At 37.8% G+C, this 17,881-nt stretch overlaps 1 protein-coding gene across 10 annotated transcripts in view; it reads left to right on the forward strand.

Annotated features, from left to right (window-relative positions):
- LOC309961232 (alpha-fetoprotein-like) overlaps positions 1–17,881 on the forward strand; it is a 77,675-nt gene that overhangs the window by 2,846 nt on the left and 56,948 nt on the right. For 8 of the 10 annotated variants that reach the window (XM_082838295.1, XM_082838291.1, XM_082838289.1 and 5 more), the window contains exons 1-6: positions 7,777–8,146; positions 9,250–9,301; positions 9,449–9,590; positions 10,925–11,136; positions 13,906–14,038; positions 17,065–17,162. In XM_082838295.1, coding sequence (XP_082694421.1) covers positions 8,062–8,146; positions 9,250–9,301; positions 9,449–9,590; positions 10,925–11,136; positions 13,906–14,038; positions 17,065–17,162 — 722 coding nt within the window. In that variant the 5' untranslated portion in view covers positions 7,777–8,061. Of the gene's footprint in view, positions 1–7,776; positions 8,147–9,249; positions 9,302–9,448; positions 9,591–10,924; positions 11,137–13,905; positions 14,039–17,064; positions 17,163–17,881 lie in introns of those variants that run through there. The other 2 variants (XM_082838297.1, XM_082838290.1) reach the window with 2 other exon arrangements.

The following is a 17,881-nucleotide window of genomic DNA, read 5'->3' on the forward strand; positions in this document are numbered from 1 at the left end:
TTCCCATATCTCTTCCCTCTTGCAGCTCCCTCCCTCCCACCCTCCCTATCACACCCCTCTAGGTGGTCACAAAGCACGGAGCTAATCTCCCTGTGCTATGCGGCTGCTTCCCACTAGCTATCTATTTTACACTTGGTAGTGTATATATGTCCATGCCACTCTCTCACTTTGTCCCTAGCTTAAACATTTTATTTAATTAGTAATCACCTGTGTCCTGCCCTAGACCCAAGAACTGGATGATTGGCAAAACAGAAAATAGCTGAGGGATGTTGGGACCTCAGCTGTTAATACTAGCTCTTGGGTGTTGTGGGATCTGACATCAGACAGACCTGAAGTACTACCTGTGAGTCCATGAGCAAATTATATGACCCTGAGTCTTAATTTATTGTTCAAGAAATAAGAATATGGCTATCTAAATATAATCATACAAAGTGCCAGACTCACAGCAAGCACTCAGTAAATTAGGTCACATTCCTTTGGGTTTGCTCCCAAGATCTATGCTCCCCACTCTCTCCAGCGACCTAAAAATGTGCCCAGCACTGGAACTCAGGCCTTCACCATTTATTTGAATCTGGGAGAGTACATGTTTACCTGATCTCCTGGCATTTTCGAACTTTGTACACGTCAACAAACATTTCTAGGAAATGAGATATTTACCAAAAGTGTTTATTGATTACTTTATTCCAAGGTCTGTGTGGTGTAATCTTGAAAAAACAGGTAGATTGACATGACTCGTTTTATTTATTTAATTTTTAACATCTTTATTGGAGTATAATTGCTTTACAATGGTGTGTTAGTTTCTGCTTTATAACAAAGTGAATCAGTTGTACACATACATATGTCCCCATATCTCTTCCCTCTTGCGTCGCCCTCCCTTCCACCCTCACTATCCCACCCCTCTAGGTGGTCACAAAGCACCGAGCTGATCTCCCTGTGCTATGCGGCTGCTTCCCACTAGTTATCTATTTTACGTTTGGTAGTGTATATATGTCCATGCCACTCTCGCACTTCTTCCCAGCTTACCCTTCCCCATCCCCGTGTCCTCAAGTCCCTTTTCTAGTAGGTCTGCGTCTTTATTCCTGTCTTGCCCCTAGGTTCCTCATGACCTTTTTTTTTTTTTTTAGATTCAATATATATGTGTTAGCATACGGTATTTGTTTTTCTCTTTCTGACTTACTTCACTCTGTAGGACAGACTCTACGTCCATCCACCTCACTACAAATATCTCAATTTCAATTCTTCTTATGGCTGAGTAATATTCCATTGTATATATGTGCCACATCTTCTTTATCCATTCATCTATTGATGGACACTTAGGTTGCTTCCATGTCCTGGCTATTGTAAATAGAGCTGCAATGAACATTTTGGTACATGACTCTTTTTGAATTATGGTTTTCTCAGGGTATATGCCCAGTAGTGGGATTGCTGGGTTGTATGGTAGTTCTATTTTTAGTTTTTTAAGGAAACTCCATACTGTTCTCCATAGTGGCTGTATCAATTTACATTCCCACAAATAGTGCAAGAGTGTTCCCTTTTCTCCATACCCTCTCCAGCATTTATTGTTTCTAGATTTTTTGATGATGGCCATTTTGACTGGTGTGAGATAATATTTCATTGTAGTTTTGATTTGCCTTTCTCTAATGATTAATGATGTTGAGCATTCTTTCATGTGTTTGTTGGCAATCTGTATACCTTCTTTGCAGAAATGTTTATTTAGGTCTTCTGCCCATTTTTGGATTGGGTTGTTTGATTTTTTGATATTCAGCTGCATGAGTTGCTCGTAAATTTTGGAGATTAATCCTTTGTCAGTTGCTTCATTTGCAAATATGTCCTCCCATTCTGAGGGTTGTCTTTTGGTCTTGTTTATGGTTTCCTTTGCTGTGCAAAAGCTTTTAAGTTTCATTAGGTCCCATTTGTTTATTTTTATTGCCATTTCTCTAGGAGGTGGGTCAAAAGGATCTTGCTGTGATTTATGTCATAGAGTATTCTGCCTATGTTTTCCCCTAAGAGTTTGATAGTGTCCGGCCTTACATTTAGGTCTTTAATCCATTTTGAGTTTATTTTTGTGTATGGTGTTAGGGAGTGTTCTAATTTCATTCTTTTACATGTAGCTGTCCAGTTTTACCAGCACCACTTATTGAAGAGGCTGTCTTTTTTCCACTGTATATTCTTGCCTCCTTTATAAAACATAAGGTGGCCATATGTGCGTGGGTTTATCTCTGGGCTTTCTATTCTGTTCCATTGATCTATATTTCTGTTTTTGTGCCAGTACCATACTGTCTTGATTACTGTAGCTTTGCAGTATAGTCTGAAGTCAGGGAGCCTGATTCCTCCAGCTCCGTTTTTCGTTCTTAAGATTGCTTTGGCTATTTGGGGTCTTTTGTGTTTCCATACAAATTGTGAAAACTTTTTTCCAGTTCTGTGAAAAATGCCAGTGGTAGTTTGATAGGGATTGCATTGAAAGTGTAGATTGCTTTGGGTAGTAGAGTCATTTTCACAATGTTGATTCTTCCAATCCAAGAACATGGTATATCTCTCCATCTATTTGTATCATCTTTAATTTCTTTCATCAGTGTCATAATTTTCTGCATACAGATCTTTTGTCTCCTTAGGTAGGTTTATTCCTAGATATTTTACTCTTTTTGTTGCAATGGTAATTGGGAGTGTTTTCTTAATTTCATTTTCAGATTTTTCATCATTAGTGTATAGGAATGCCAGAGATTTCTGTGCATTAATTTTGTATACTACTACTTTACCAAATTCATTGATTAGCTCTAGTAGTTTTCTGGTAGCATCTTTAGGATTATCTACGTAGAGTATCATGTTGTTTGCAAACAGTGACAGCTTTACTTCTTTCCTGATTTGGATTACTTTTATTTCTTTTTCTTCTCTCATTGCTGTGGCTAAAACTTCCAAACCTACGTTGAATAATAGTGGTGAGAGTGGGCAACCTTGTCTTGTTCCTGATCTTAGTGGAAATGGTTTCAGTTTTTCACCATTGAGGACGACGTTGGCTGTGGGTTTGTCATATATGGCCTTTATTATGTTGAGGAAGTTCCCTCTATGCCTACTTTCTGCAGGGTTTTTATAATAAATGGGTGTTGAATTTTGTCAAAAGCTTTTTCTGAATCTATTGAGATGATCCTATGGTTTTTCTCCTTCAACTTGTTAATATGGTGCATCACATTGATTGATTTGAATATATTGAAGAATCCTTGCATTCCTGGGATAAACCCCACTTGATCATGGTGTATGATCCTTTTAATGTGCTCTTGGATTCTGTTTGCTAGTATTTTGTTGAGGATGTTTGCATCTATGTTCATCAGTGATATTGGCCTGTAGCTTTCTTTCTTTGTGACATCTTTGTCTGGTTTTGGTATTGGGGTGATGGTGGCCTTGTAGAATGAGTTTGGGAGTGTTTCTCCCTCTGCTATATTTTAGAAGAGTTTGAGAAGGACAGCTGTTATCTCTTCTCTAAATGTTTGATAGAATTCGCCTGTGAAGTCATCTGGTCCTGGGCTTTTGTTTGTTGGAAGATTTTTAATCACAGTTTCAGTTTCAGTGCTTGTGATTGGTCCAATCATATTTTCTATTTCTTCCTGGTTCAGTCTTGGAAGGTTGTGCATTTCTAAGAATTTGTCCATTTCTTCCAGCTTGTCCATTTTATTGGCATAGAGTTGCTTGTAGTAATCTCTCATGATCCTTTGTATTTCTGCAGTGTCAGTTGTTACTTCTTTTTCATTTCTAATTCTATTGATTTGAGTCTTCTCCCTTATTTTCATAATAAGTCTGGCTAATGGTTCATCAACTTTATCTTCTCAAAGAACCAGCTTTTAGTTTTATTGATCTGTTATCATTTGCTTCATTTCTTTTTCATTTATTTCTTATCTGATCTTTATGATTTCTTTCCTTCTGCTAACTTTGGGAACTTTTTGTTCTTCTTTCTCTAGTTGCTTTAGGTATAAGGTTAGGTTGTTTATTTGAGATGTTTCTTGTTTCTTAAGGTAGGATTGTATTGCTATAAACTTCCCTCTTAGAACTGCTTTTGCTGCATCCCATAGGTTTTGGCTTGTCGTGTTTTCATTGTCATTTGTTTCTAGGTAATTTTTGATTTCTTCAGTGATCTCTTGGTTATTAAGTAGTGTATTGTTTAGCCTCCATGTGTTTGTATGTTTTACAGATTATTTACTGTAATTGATATCTAGTCTCATAGCATTGTGGTCGGAAAAGATACTTGATACGATTTCAATTTTCTTAAATTTACCAAGGCTTTATTTGTGACCCAAGATATGATCTATCCTGGAGAATGTTCCATGAGCACTTGAGAAGAATGTGTATTCTGCTGTTTTTGGATGGAATGTCCTATAAATATCAATTAAGTCCATCTTGTTTAATGTATCATTTGAAGCTTGTGTTTCCTTATTTATTTTCATTTTGGATGATCTGTCCATTGGTGAAAGTGGGGTGTTAAAGTCCCCTACTATGATTGTGTTACTGTCAATTTCCCCTCTTATGGCTGTTAGTATTTGCCTTATGTATTGAGATGCTCCTATGTTGGGTGAATAAATATTTACAATTGTTATATCTTCTTCTTGGATTGATCCCTTGATCATCATGTAGTGTCCTTCTTTGCCTCTTGTAATAGTCTTTATTTTAAAGTCTATTTTGTCTGATATGAGAATTGCTACTGCAGCTTTCTTTTGATTTCCATTTGCATGGAATATCTTTTTCCATTCCCTCATTTTCAGTCTGTATGTGTCCCTAGGTCTGAATTGGGTCTCTTGTAGACAGCATATACACGGGTCTTGTTTTTGCATCCATTCAGCCAATCTATGTCTTTTGCTTGGAGCATTTAATCCATTTACATTTAAGGTTGTTATCAATATGTATTTTCCTATTACCATTTTCTTAATTGTTTTGAGTTTGTTATTGTAAGCCTTTTCCTTCTTTTGAGTTTCCTGCCTAAAGAAGTTCCTTTAGCATTTGTTGTAAAGCTGGTTTGATGGTGCTGAATTCTCTTAGCTTTTGCTTGTCTCTAAAGGTTTTAATTTCTACTTCAAATCTTAATGAGATCCTTGCTGAGTAGAGTAATCTTGGTTGTAGGTTTTTCTCCTTCATCACTTTAAATATGTCCTGCCACTCCCTTCTGGCTTGCAGAGTTTCTGCTGAAAGATCAGCTGTTAACCTTATGGGGATTCTCTTGTGTGTTATTTGTTGTTTTTCCCTTGGTGCTTTTAATACTTTTTGTTTGTATTTAATTTTTGATAGTTTGATTAATATGTGTCTTGGCAAGTTTCTCCTTGGATTTATCCTGTATGGGACTCTCTGCTCTTCCTGGACTTGATTGACTATTTCCTTTCCCATATTTAGGAAGTTTTCAACTATAATCTCTTCAAATATTTTCTCAGTCCCCTTCTTTTTCTCTTCCTCTGGGACCCGAATAATTCGAATTTTGGTGCGTTTAATGTTGTCCCAGAGGTCTCTGAGACTGTCCTCAGTTCTTTTCATTCTTTTTCTTTATTCTGCTCTGCAGTAGTTATTTTCATTATTTTATCTTCCAGGTCACTTATCCGTTCTTCTGCCTCAGTTATTCTGCTATTGATCCCTTCTATAGAATTTTTAATTTCATTTATTGTGTTGTGCATCACTGTTTGTTTGCTCTTTAGTTCTCCTAGGTCCTTGTTAAACGTTTCTTGTATATCCAAGATATTGGATATCCAATTCTATATCCAAGATATTGGATCGTCTTTACCATCATTATTCTGAATTCTTTTTCAGGGAGACTGCCTATTTCCTCTTCATTTGTTAGGCCTGGTGGGTTTTTGCTTTGCTCCTTCATCTGCTGTGTGTGTCTCTGTCTTCTCATTTTGCTTAACTTACTGTGTTTGGGGTCTCCTTTTCACAGGCTGCAGGTTTGTAGTTCCTGTTGTTTTTGGTGTCTGTTCCCAGTGGCTAAGGTTGGTTCAGTGGGTTGTGTAGGCTTCCTGGTGGAGGGGACTAGTGCCTGTGTTCTGGTGGATGAGGCTGGATCTTGTCTTTCTGGTGGGAAGGTACACATCTGGTGGTGTGGTTTGGGGTGTCTGTGGCCGTATTATTATTTTAGGCAGCCTCTGTGCTAATGGATGGGGTTTTGTTCCTGTCTTGCTAGTTGTTTGGCATAGGGTGTCTAGCACTGTAGCTTGTTGGTCATTGAGTGGAGCTGGGTCTTGGTGTTGAGATGGAGATCTCTGGGAGATTTTTGCCGTTTGATATTACGTGGAGCTGGGAGGTCTCTTGTGCTCCAGTGTCCTGAAGTTGGCTCTCCCACCTCAGAGGCACAGCACAGACTCCTGACTGGAGCACCAAGAGCCTGTCATCCACACGGCTCAGAATAAAAGGGAGAAAAAAAAAAGGAAAGAAAGAAAGAAGAAGAGAAAATAAAATTAATTAAAATAAAGTTAGTAAAAGAAAATATAATTATATTAAGAAAAAAATTTCCTTTTGTAGAAAAAAAATTTTTTAAATAATAAAAAAAATTTTAGAAAGAACCCTAGGACAAATGGTAAAAGCAAAGCTATACAGACAAAATCACACACAGAAGCATACACATGCATGCTCACAAAAAGAGAAAAAGGGGAAAAAAAAATATATCATTGCTCCCAAAGTCCACCTCCTCAATTTGGGATGATTCCTTGTCTGTTCAGGTATTCCACAGACGCAGGGTGCATCAAGTTGATTGTGGAGATTTAATCCGCTTTTCCTGAGGCTGCTGGGAGAGATTTCCCTTTCTCTTCTTTCTTCGCACAGCTCCCGGGGTTCAGCTCTGGGTTTTTTCCGCCTCTGCATGTAGGTCGCCTGAGGGCATCTGTTCTTCGCTCAGACAGGACAGGGTTAAAGGAGCGGCTGCTTCAGGGGCTCTGACTCACTTAGGCCGGTGGAGAGGGAGGGGTACAGAGTTCGGGGCAAGTCTGCATCGGCAGAGGCCGGCGTGACATTGCACCAGCCTGAGGCGCACCGTGCGTTCTCGCGGGAAGTTTGTCCCTGGATCACGGGACCCTGGCGGTGGCGGGCTGCACAGGCTCCCGGGAGGGGAGGTGTGGAGAGTGACCTGTGCTCGCACACAGGCTTCTTGGTGGCGGCAGCAGCCTTAGCGTCTCATGACCGTCTCTGGGGTCCGCGCTGATAGCCGCGGCTCGCGCCCGCCTCTGGAACTCCTTTAAGCGGCACTGTTAATCTCCTCTCCTCGCGCACCAGGAAACAAAGAGGCAAGAAAACGTCTTTTGCCTCTTCGGCAGCTCCAGACTTTTTCCCGGACTCCCTCCTGGCTAGCTGTGGCGCACTAGCCCCCTTCAGGCTGTGTTCACGCCGCCAACCCCAGTCCTCTCCCTGCGCTCCAACCTCTGAAGCCCGAGCCTCAGCTCCCAGCCAGGGTGAGCAGACAAGCCTCTCGGGCTGGTGAGTGCCGGTCTGCACCGACCCTCTGTGCGGGAATCTCTCCGCTTTCCCCCCCGCGCACCCCTGTTGCTGTGCTCTCCTCCGAGGCGCCGAAGCTTCCCCCCTCCGCCACCCGCAGTCTCCGCCCGCGAAGGGGCTTCCTAGTGTGTGGAAAGCTTTCCTCCTTCACAGCTCCCTCCCACTGGTGCGGGTCCCGTCCCTATCCTTTTGTCTCTGTTTATTCTTTTGCCCTACCCAGGTATGTGGGGGGTTTCTTGCCTTTTGGGAGGTCTGAGGTTTTCTGCCAGCATTCAGTAGGTGTTCTGTAGGAGTTGTTCCACGTGTAAATGTATTTCTGGTGTATCTGTGGGGAGGAAGGTGATCTCCATGTCTCGCTCTTCCGCCGTCTTGAAGCTCCTCCCCGACATGACTCATTTTAAAATCCAGTATTCGTTAATGAATGCTATCTATGAAAAATATTTCTTCATTGTCATGAATTTCTGTAATTGTTTGAGGGTCATAGTGGCCAAGGTGGAAAAACATTCACCAGAAAAACGTTAATTATTAATAGCAATTACTTGGAAAGAATATAAAAGGATTCTTTAATTCAAATGATAGAATGTACTCTATAAAGATTCATCTGAAATAATGAAGACTGTTAGAACCATATCTTTGCTTGTTTTCTTCAGCTCCATTAAATGTCAGACTCTTCAGAGAAGTTTACTAGATGCAGGTAGGGAATCCTATTTACAATCTATACACCCATGTGCCAGGAGATGAAACATAATGACTATTAACATATACATGGAAAGGCTATCTTTCTCAGTGCTCATCACTGTCAGTAGAGTCATTGAAGATTGCTAGAAATTAACCTGTGGAATAGATACAGAAAGAGAATTGATATATTGAAGCAACACACACAGGAAGATCTCATTTTCCATTTTCCACCTTACTTCCACTCTAGGTCAGAGAATGACATATTTCAAACTTGTATTTAAAATTGGATAAATGATTTTAGATAGAGCAATAGTGTTTATAGTAGCAAGAATAATCCCATGAGCTACATTATTCAGTACCTACTATGTGCCAGGCACTGTGCTCAATGCTTCACACATAGGCTTTCATTTAATCCTAACAACCACCCAATGTAGTAGAAGTTATTTACATTTGATAGAGAAACAGAACCTCTGAGTGCTTAAGTTATTTCCTCAAGGCCATATTCAGTATCAGAGCTAGAAGCTGAACTCAGAATAAGTTATCTCCAAAGCCTTTACTTGTTAATATGTAAATAATAATGGTTTCTTTATTAAATAGATAGCTGCTAAGCTCTTTTGAAGCTATTGATATTAGAAGGAAGACACTGTTTTCAATAGAGAGCATGTGTATGTGTATGTGGTGAGTGGAGATGATGAAGATGATGAGCGAATCCAAGATGTATGAGTTACTGTCTTTGCCAAATTAAGCCTGGCAAAGTGTTAATGTTTATACTTTTGTTCCTAATGCCAGGCTTTAATTTTCTTAGTGTTCTTTGCGTGTGCTAGTAACTTCTAATAAGAGATAACCAAAGAGTCAAGTTTAATTAATTCAGAAGTATCAATACAGGTATGTGCAACTTATTTGTAAGCCAATGACAGTTCAACTACATGATGTGTTTGACTAGAAAGAAATCATTCACAGAATACAGTTTAAATAAAAGATATAATTTGTTCTGGTTTATGATATAAACAAAAATAAATCTGGAAATTTATGAATGAATAAATATAGATTTGAATTGTCAAAGGGGATTTCAGTTTGGAAAATTTCCTCTTCTGTAAATAAAATCTCATTTTTTTTCAGCCATGCAGCACTCTAATAGCCAGAATTATCTAGAGGAGAACTTAAGAGCTGTGTGAGTTTTATTATCAGTATTCTTTTGTTTGAAATGTAAAATCATATTAATTATTTTGGGGGGGGAGTAGGGCAGTGATATAACAAGATTGATGGAGGAAAAGAGTTTGATTCTATCATCAGCATTCACACAAGTGTTCTGTTTCAGCACTAGTATTATGGTTGCACAGTTTCTTCAGAAATTGACTTATGAAAAAGTACAAACCATAGTTAAAGAATTGCTAGATCTTGCAGAGAAGTGCAAGATCCTCAAGCCACATGAATCACCTTCAGAATGTTGTCACCAATTGGTAGGTGAATCATGTTCTGCCTTTTTCTCTCTGTTGTTTTAAAAACTAAATTGCAAACAAAGGATGTTGTTATGAAGTGGGATGATTGAATAATTAGGCAAGGGATTTTAAGGCAACAATATGTACATGTGTCACACTCAAGATATAATCTTTGTAGGTTTATAAACTTACATTTTATCATTTCATATCTGGGAGATCAGACTCTGAGAACTAAATGTTCAAGAGAATGAATTATACCCTAGAATGCCAATTTGTTAATTTAAGTCGGTTGCTCTGTCTCTGTCACTAGAATATTATTGTCTGACATCCTCATATAAAGGTTTCTGGGAAATTAACGTACTGATTTTAAAAGTTTCTAAGAGAATATAAAAAAGAAGAAAAAAGTGAATATTATTATAGGCTTTTTTCCCACTTAGTAGAAAATCTTGAAAATTACTATCATCTCATAAAATATGTCTATCTTGTGCTTAGAAAAATTCTTGATAAAAACTAACATATTCTTATAATCTACATATTTTTGTATCAGTTATTCTCATATCAACAATTTAAATACAAATAAATAATTTTCTTTTTTATTTATAGATTTTTTTCACTCCATCTTCTTGGGCTAAAACCTACCTTTTTTTTTTTTTTTTTAACCAGACTCTAAGTAGTCATAGAAAAATCATTAGTCTAATTAGAGACACACTTTAAATGAAGTTCCTTTGCCAGTGGCTAGCCTCACTTATTTTATATCGATTTCTTCTTATTTCCATTTCCAAAGATGACCTTTTTCTGCCCTTATCCCACAAATCTGGAAGCATACGTCATTTGAGGTTTACAGCATCCCACACATTTACTGCCATTCAAAGATACTTGAAAACTGAATCATTACATTTCTATTTGAATATTTGACACCGAATACACATTGCCTCAGAGTTTAACTTTTAAAATAAGCTCCCATGGAAACCAACTAAAAACAATCAGGAAGCAAGGAAAGCAAACTAAGAGCTGTTTCTTGGTGGGTAATTCTTATTAAAAATACCTTGATTTCTTTAGGTCCTGGACATTTTGGCTTACCTTTATTTTAATACCTTCAACTGTATGAAAATGAAGCACTTACATAGGTAGGGAGAAAATGATAAATTCTATTTGGCCAATGTCCAGCGTGTGGGAATTTAGACTTAAGAACCTTTTAAAAGGCTTTCACTCAAAAGAGCTATGTCCAGGGACTGTTGGATACAGAGTATAACATTAAGCACTCAGTTGCCTTTTCTATATAATTCCTTAACTTTCCTGTGGTTAGAAATGTAGACCACAAGTGCCTTCCCTTAAGTTACTATTTCCTCCTACAGATGACTACCTTCCTAGAGCATATTTGCAATAACCAAGGGTTGGCTGACAGACATGTGTCTTCTGACTGTTGCAATACAAATAACTCAGCAAGACACAAGTGCTTCCTGTCATACAAAAAGGATGTTGCAGGTTACAGTGATATATTCCAAATTTCAAATCCTGAGCAGATCTGTGAGATGGACAAAGAGAATCATGTGCCAGTGAAAGAGAAGTAAGTCATATTTCCTTGCCAGGTCTTTGAAAAAGACTATTTTCCAATTTTGAAGACAGATCTTTTGTTTTAATATAAAAGCCTCTGAGTACCCAAAGCTTGATTATGTAAAATGAAAATTTGAGCTACAATTTATTTTTTTCCCTCACAATGACAATATGGTCTTAGTAAACCCAAGAGGGCATGAAAATGTCTGTACCATGAAACATTAAAAAGGACTAGGATCTGTAAGAGACCCATCTCCTCAAAGGTTAGGTTGGTCAGACCAGTAGCAAATGATGTTGAAAAATACAGTCTAGTAGGCAAAGCACACTAAACAGAGTATTGGGAATAGAGAGCAGGTAATAGCTCAGGCAATGGGCTAGTATTTGGGAGGTTCACGAAGGGATAGCCGGAGGGGTATCTGATAGGCATGGAGATAGAGTCTGTCATTGGGAACCTAGGAATAAGTAATACTCGTGGATCGGACAGAGATGAGTTTTCTACTCAAGAACTCTGATTCTGTAATTTCCACCTGGAGTGGATGGCATGATAGCCCATGGGTAGGTGAGCTCATATTTTGGTTTCCTAGTTAGCACAGAAGTCTATCTTTTGAGAGTGAGGTACGAGCAAGTTAGAGGCAGGAAACCAAAACCAGAGAGAGGTAAAAATGACAAGAGAAGGACAAAGCTTCAGTTCTCAAGGAATGCAGTTCTGGCCATCTGGTCAAGACAGACTCAGACACTAGGAAAAAGGGGAAGATCTGATTGCTGGATCTAGTGCAAAACGCATGGTGGTGGTTTGATTTCAGATTTTAGACATGAAACTCTAAACCAGAAATGAATGAGCAGACAGGGTGACTTGATGTTGAACAACGTAAACACTTTTAATTCACCTATACATGGGCAGAATTGCCCCAGAAGTTACTGAGCCTTCAGGAAGGAATTAAATGGCCCCAGTCACTTAGGGAGAAAGGACTAAGAGATAAGGGATTGGGCCGGTTCCGACTGGTCTGACATTAGGGACAACCAAATGGGAAACTGTAATATGAACTTGGCTACCTATTAAATGAAGTGCTAGCCACTCTAGGTGAGATTTATAAAATCAGGTTCGGGCATTGTAAAATCAAGTTTGAGCGTTCAGAGATTATGAAATCTAACCAATACTCAGGCAGTGAATCTAATCTTCTTGAACATATACGATTAAGTCAGTATCAAGGAGTTATTTATATGCTAATTTAACTTATATGCATACAACCATAAATATTCAGGGAAAAATAATTTTCTAACTACTTGCTTCATAATTATGTCAACAACTTTGTTTAGTTCTCAACCAAAGAAACAGTAACATATCAAAGCTAGAGGAAAAGTCTGCTATTTCAGTCTTATCAAAAGATAGCATAGAATACAGATACACCAAAGTGTAGTTATTGTATCTCTGGATTATCTAAGGAATTTTCAATAACAGTTTTGATCATTGTAAGATAAGTGTGACCCTTTGTTACCTTGCAATAGGGACATTCTATTTTTAAATGGCTCTAATTATTAGAAAGCTTTTTCCTTATACTAAGTTCAGCTTTGCCTTTGGAGATTTGAAATTAGATTAGTTCATACTGAAAATCCTCTATGGGAACTAAGTTACTGCAGCACAAAAATGAACTCTTAGTTTAGCATAGTACCCAACAGAGAGCAGAGATATTGAATGGCTCCAATGAAATTTCCTATCAACCAGGAATTTTGCGTTATCTTGGGTGGCAGTTGTATCTTGATAATGTCAGTTCTGCTTTCCTTGTTTTACAAGTTGGGCTTGAGAAACTTTGCTGAAATGAAACAAATCTATTGACTGAACTTCCAAGAGTAAGGGGGGTGAGGGTGGAGGTTGGGCGGGGGTCAGCATTTCCTCTAGTTTAGCCTTTTGCTTATACTATCCCAAAAATGATTAAAGACTTAACTATACTTTCATTTTGGCTTTTTGTCTTCATTGGCTACTCTGGAACTCTTCCAAGGGGTAACTCAGGAGTGCAAGATCCTTCCACCTTGGAGCTATACCATCTGGAGCAAGTGTTTCCAAGGTTACTGCAAAAAAGAAAGAGAGAGACTAGGGAACTGTGCAAAGTAATTACTAGGAGTGGTGTATGGCATGTTTATTCATATTTCATTGATTAGAACTCAGTTATATGTTCCCACCTAACTGCAGGAGAGGCTGGAAAAGTAGTCTTCCTGTGAACATAAGAAAAGAAAGTGGATTTGTGTGAGCATTGAGCCGGTTTTTGTCTGCAATGTCAACTTTTTCGGGGTATTTGTGTGTGTGGGGAGGTGGGGCATAAATAATTTGAGTAAGCTTTGTGGACTAGTGTGAGGAGATATGATTATAAGTGAAAGGCAGGCCTGGTGCCCAGGCTCTATAATGAGTGTAAACACCCACCAATAGCTTCTAAATTTAACTCCCCTTCACCAGGTGTACAATTCTCCATTTACAATCAGTTTAGACTATTGAACTTTCTATCTCCTACTACTTATATAAAAATGAAAAGTTTTAGTTACTGATTTTCTTTACTTACTGGTCCAGAAAGTACAGTTGGTGACTTCATGGGCACTGTCTAACCTCACAGTGATCTCTCTGTAGTGAACTTTTGATGCATTTAAGTACAGTGCTATCCTATTTCTGTCCCCATGAAATTCTAGACGTTTCAGGTCAACAAAACTAAATGAATCCTAAGTTTTTAAGAAACAGTGTCAGCATATGTTCTTGAATTCCAAATTATATAGCTTTGTATTTGTCAAATTACAGGTACATTTATGAAACTTCTAGGAAGCATCCATTCTTGTATGGACCCACTATTCTGACCATGTCTGCTTGCTATGAAACAGCTGTTCGGTCTTGTTGCCAAGAAGAAAATAAGACTGAATGCTTCCAGATAAAGGTAAGCTATTCATATGTCAACCCTTACTTAGGGACTTGTTACGCTAAGTGTGGACTATGGACCAGTAGCATATGCATCACCTGGAAGCTTGTTAGAAATACAGTCTGAAGCTTTTCTCCAGACCTGCTAAAGAAGACTTCATTTTAACAAGATACTCAGGCAATTCTTATAGTCCTTCAATTTTGAGAAGCATGATCTAGCATAAATATAACTTCATAGTAAGTAGTTAATATTCCAGTTATTATTTCTGTATAACAAAACACCCCAAAATTTAGTGGCTCAAAACAATAACAATGAGTTTATTACTCTTATGGTTTCAGTGGGTCAGGAATTCAGGAAGGGCTCATCTGGGCTTTTCTGGCTACTGATTTTTCATGGGGTTGCAGTCAATGGCTGGGGCTCTGAAGGTCTGTAGTACCTGGGGGTTGGTCCAACATCTCTTTCTCCTCATATTATCTCAGGGCCTTTCCATGTGGTCTCTCTGCCTTGGCTGGTTTGGGCTGCTTCACAGAATGGCAGCCTCAGGGAAACTGGACTGCTGACATATGGCCAAAGTCTCAAGAATGAGTTTTCTAGTGGATGAAGCAGAAATTGCATGGCCTTTTATGACCAGGATTCAAAAGTTACTTCTGCTCTACTCTATTGGTTGAAATATCATAAAATGTCACCAGTTTGAAGGGGAAAGTAAATATACTGTAACGAAAGCTCATTGTAAGAAGAACATGGGATAGAAGTTGTTATTATAGCCATCTTTGGAAAATACAGTTAGCCTCACACTTAATTTTAACTGTGTGGCTTTTTCTCCTTCATTGAATAGACATAAATCGGTGATTAGTTCCATGATAAAAGTACTTTTTATGTATGTTCATTAAAGGTTCTAAATATCAACACAAAATAACCATCCTTAGAAGGCACACCAGATGGATTTTCCCCAAGGTCATGCTGAAATGAATAGTAGTTTGATAATCGTTTTGATGAATTCCTCAAGTCTAAGGGCAGTGCTGCTTCTTCCTTGCTGTTTTCTTTGATCTCCTCAGTGAGAATTTCTCTCATATTCCTCTCAACCCCTATTTCTCTATTCCTCTAAAGCTATTTCTCCTGTTGAGCTCCTCATCACCTACCTTGTGTAAGAAATTAAATAATGTATCTAAAGAGTCTGGCATATGCTAAGTACTCAATAATCGCAGCGATTATCATTAAAGCTACTTATATATATTTCTTTCCCTAGTCATCTCCAATTCCTTCAGAAGCCAATTCTGAATTCCTAAGCAGGACAGTCATTTTTTTCTCCTGTTAGCTTCATATTATTAAAAACAACAAAAACAAGTGATTGTGTAGACTTAGGTCTCATTACCTGGCATTTTGGAAGAATGAACTTTTTCATGAAGGTGAGTTCTTTTTAGGTAACTTGTTTCAAAGTTTTCTTAATCTTAACCCTTTAAGAGGAAATTTTTCCTTAATGTATAACATGCCCCTATAATTTTTAAAAAAAATTTTTATTGGAGTATAGTTGATTTACAATGTTGTGTTAGTTTCTGCTGCACAGCAAAGTGAATCAGTTATACATATATCCACCCTTGTTTAGATTCTTTTCCCACATAGGTCATTGCAGAGTATTGAGTTCCTTGTGCTATACAGTAGGTTCTTCTCAGTTATCGATTTTTTATATAGTAGTGTGTGTATGTCAATCCCAATCTCCCTATTTATCCCTACCCCCCAACCCCGATTTCCCCCTGGTAACCATAAGTTTATTTTCTACATCTGTGACTCTATGTCTGTTTTATAAATAAGTTCATTTGTACTATTTTTTTTTAGATTCCACATGTAAGCAATATCATATGATATTTGTCTTTCTCTGTCTGACTATTTCACTCAGTATGACAATCTCTAGGTCCATCCACATACTAAGCATAAGCAGATGCTTTTAAGTTAGCTAAGAGTTCTTTTCTCCTCTCCCTCATTTTGTGATGTTTACAGTCTTGCTGCCTCCAGGGTGTCTGTTTCAAGAAGTTATTACTCCTTGCCCAGAGAAAATTGCATAGCCAATCATGTAAAACTTGTATCTATGATCAGAGAATGCAGTTTATGAGTTAAGCCTTCACAGACTCTCTTGTGAAGAAGTGGATAAGCTTGTTTGTATTTGATTTCAAATGAGTATAATACAACAAAATAAGAATAAAAATAATAATTATATTTATAATTAATTATAAAGTATAATTTATTATCATTGTGCCAGATTTGTGGTTTGAATATTGCCTCTGTATACATTATCTAACTTGTTCTTAAAAAAAAGCATTGTAAGGTGTTGTTACCCCAAGTTAAAATAATATATGGTCAATATAATGTTTTAAGTGAATATATAGAGCTCTTCTGAAATTTTAAAATGTTGTTTATTCTCCCATCACACTGAGATACTAATTTTGGTATATTTCCTTTTATTCATTTTTTTCATTCACAGGTTTTATTTTGTACATTGTTGTGATCAAATTGAATATATAGTTTTGGTTAGAGACCTAAATACATGTTCTTTTTATTAGAAGTCAAAAGTCAAAATTCTGGGTTAAAGAATATAAACGTTTTCTGGGGGGGGGGGGCTCCATTAATATATATTGCAAAACTGGAGCATATATCATAGATAAGCATTTGGAAACATGTTCAAGATGACAGGGCTAGTAACTTGAATAAAACCAAAATACAACTGTAAGACGTTATCAAAATTTATTCTAGTGGCTCTCTGGATTTTTGTTTGTTCACTTTCTTGTTCTCATTTATATGCCAGATGTCTAAGTTCTGGGACGAACAATCTCTGGGGAAGTGAGATGCTATTTTATAAAAAACAAAAAATAAAAAAAACAGAACCTTCACCAAATTATGCTTTTACTTTTGGCCTCATAGATAAGACAATAAAAACTTTCTAATTTTGAGGTGATACATGATTTTTATTTTTCTCTCTTCTTTACTAACCATGAGATAAACTTCTTCTGTTGTTACCATAGTTCTTTGATGAGTTGGTTTTCTAATTACAGCTAGAACCCATCAGAAAATACGTTAGAGAAATATCCTCGAGGCATCACCACTTATGTGAGATTGGGATTAAATTCAACCACAAAGTAGCAAAAGCAGTGTAAGTTACCTATTTAGATTTGTGGACTTTGTTGCTTTGTATCACCCTCTTTGATTAAACTCATTTGAAAAATCATTTATCTTTCATTTGCTAATGTCTCAGTGCAAATCTGGTTCCTTTCTCTACACGTGTGCTATTTGCCTGTTCAATAGGGCACACTGGGCTGTGCCTGAAACTGCACAGTCCTCCTCTCTACCCACTATCTCCTGTGGGGTTGATATCTCCTCTATCAACTTCTTCCATCAGCTCAAATCCTTTAGGCTCTTCTCCAGTGCACAAAAGTTTCTGTACATTCAGATGCTCACGCTTAGTAGTTCTTCATGGTAAAGGCTGGAGGACAAAAGGTATTTTTCTCTTGGAAGATAAGAAATATTTTGGCTCTAATGTCATGTAGGACAGAAAAAGTGAGTGGTATTTTTTGAGGTGGGGATAGAGGAGTGTGGGGTGGGAGGAGAATTTGATGCTACTCAGTGTGCCTGTATCTTGGGCCCAGATTGTGTTTCTGTCCCAAGTTTACCCCTGAAGACATGCATCTTCCCTTATATCACCTTCATTCCCAATTTAGGATAACAGTGGGCTGCCTGGAAGCTCAGTTTTCCTTATAAGGCAAGCCCATTTTTCATATTTCTAGAAAAATTTCAGGGATGTTTTTCAGTTGTCAACAGAGAGGGACAAGGGAGAACCAAACCTCTTACAATTATTATCTTTCTGATAAAGAA

The sequence above is a fragment of the Leucopleurus acutus genome (genome assembly GCF_964270905.1).
Source record: "Leucopleurus acutus genome assembly, chromosome: 4".
NCBI classification, from domain to species: Eukaryota; Metazoa; Chordata; class Mammalia; order Artiodactyla; family Delphinidae; genus Leucopleurus; species Leucopleurus acutus.